The sequence below is a fragment of the Mandrillus leucophaeus genome, unplaced genomic scaffold (assembly GCF_000951045.1).
Source record: "Mandrillus leucophaeus isolate KB7577 unplaced genomic scaffold, Mleu.le_1.0 Scaffold112, whole genome shotgun sequence".
In the NCBI taxonomy this organism is placed as follows: domain Eukaryota; kingdom Metazoa; phylum Chordata; class Mammalia; order Primates; family Cercopithecidae; genus Mandrillus; species Mandrillus leucophaeus.
This window is the reverse complement of record NW_012099432.1, coordinates 527,904-528,923: the sequence shown is the minus strand read 5'-3', so window position 1 is coordinate 528,923 and position 1,020 is coordinate 527,904. Positions and strand designations below refer to the sequence as shown.

The 1,020-nt window shown below is 41.0% G+C and overlaps 1 protein-coding gene across 1 annotated transcript in view; it reads left to right on the top strand.

The window, feature by feature from the left end:
• DNMT1 (DNA (cytosine-5-)-methyltransferase 1) overlaps positions 1–1,020 on the top strand; it is an 86,644-nt gene that overhangs the window by 7,373 nt on the left and 78,251 nt on the right. Inside the window, exon 6 of the mRNA XM_011994993.1 lies at positions 567–642. Within this exon, the coding sequence (XP_011850383.1) occupies positions 567–642 (76 nt within the window). The remainder of the gene's footprint in view (positions 1–566; positions 643–1,020) is intronic.

Here is a 1,020-nt window from a genome sequence, read left to right as displayed (position 1 = left end):
ATTTTTAAGAGACAGGGTCTTGCTCTGTCGCCAAGGCTGTATGCAGTGGTGTGATCTTGGCTCACAGCAACCTTCATCTCCTGGGTTCAAGTGATTCTCATGCCTTAGCCTCTTGAATAGCTGGGATTATAGGTGTGTACCACCACGCCCAGCTAATTTTTTTGTATTTTTAGTAGAGATGGGGTTTTACCATGTTGTCCAGGCTGTTCTCGAATACCTGAGCTTGGATTATTTTCCTACCTCGGCCTCTCAAAGTTTTGGGATTATAGACGTGCGCCACTGTGCCTGGCCCACTTCATCTCTTGGTATTTTAACAAGAGGTTCTGTTTCCTGGCCTTCTTTAGCATTTGGTCCCTCAAATAACTGACATGATATGGCTCAGCAAACTGGCAGGTGCTAACTGCTGACATTAGTGAGCTGGTTATTGACTAGAATAAAAATGCAAAGATGCTTAGTCCTTAGAACCTGGCTTCCTGCAATAGCTTAGTAATGTTGAACTGCATTATTGCTGTGGGCTTTCTATTTACAGTGGCTTTTTTTTTTAATACATTTTTTTCTTTAAACAGCTGAACCTTCACCTAGCCCCAGGATTACAAGGAAAAGCACCAGACAAACCACCATCACATCTCATTTCACAAAGGGGTCAGTATATGATAAATTGGCAGCTACATTTTTTTAGGGGTCGGCCATTTTGGGATGGAATTGGTAGGGGGTCACGTGGCAATTCTGTCTTCCATGTTATATAGGTTTTCATCTTGCGGTTCTGTTCACTAGACGTTTATGAATAGCATTTCTGAAAGCGTTACCTGTTTTTACTCATATAGGAAAGGTGAAATGTACACACAATTATGAGTTTTGTATAATGAACCCTGAAATACCCATCTAGTGCCAACAGTTATCAAGTTACAGCCATTGTTTCATCTATACCCCTGTATTGTGTGTCCCCGCCCCACCTGGATTACTTTGTCCATAAATATTTTAGTATATTTCTAGATAGTGAGATCTCTTTTGACAACTTTT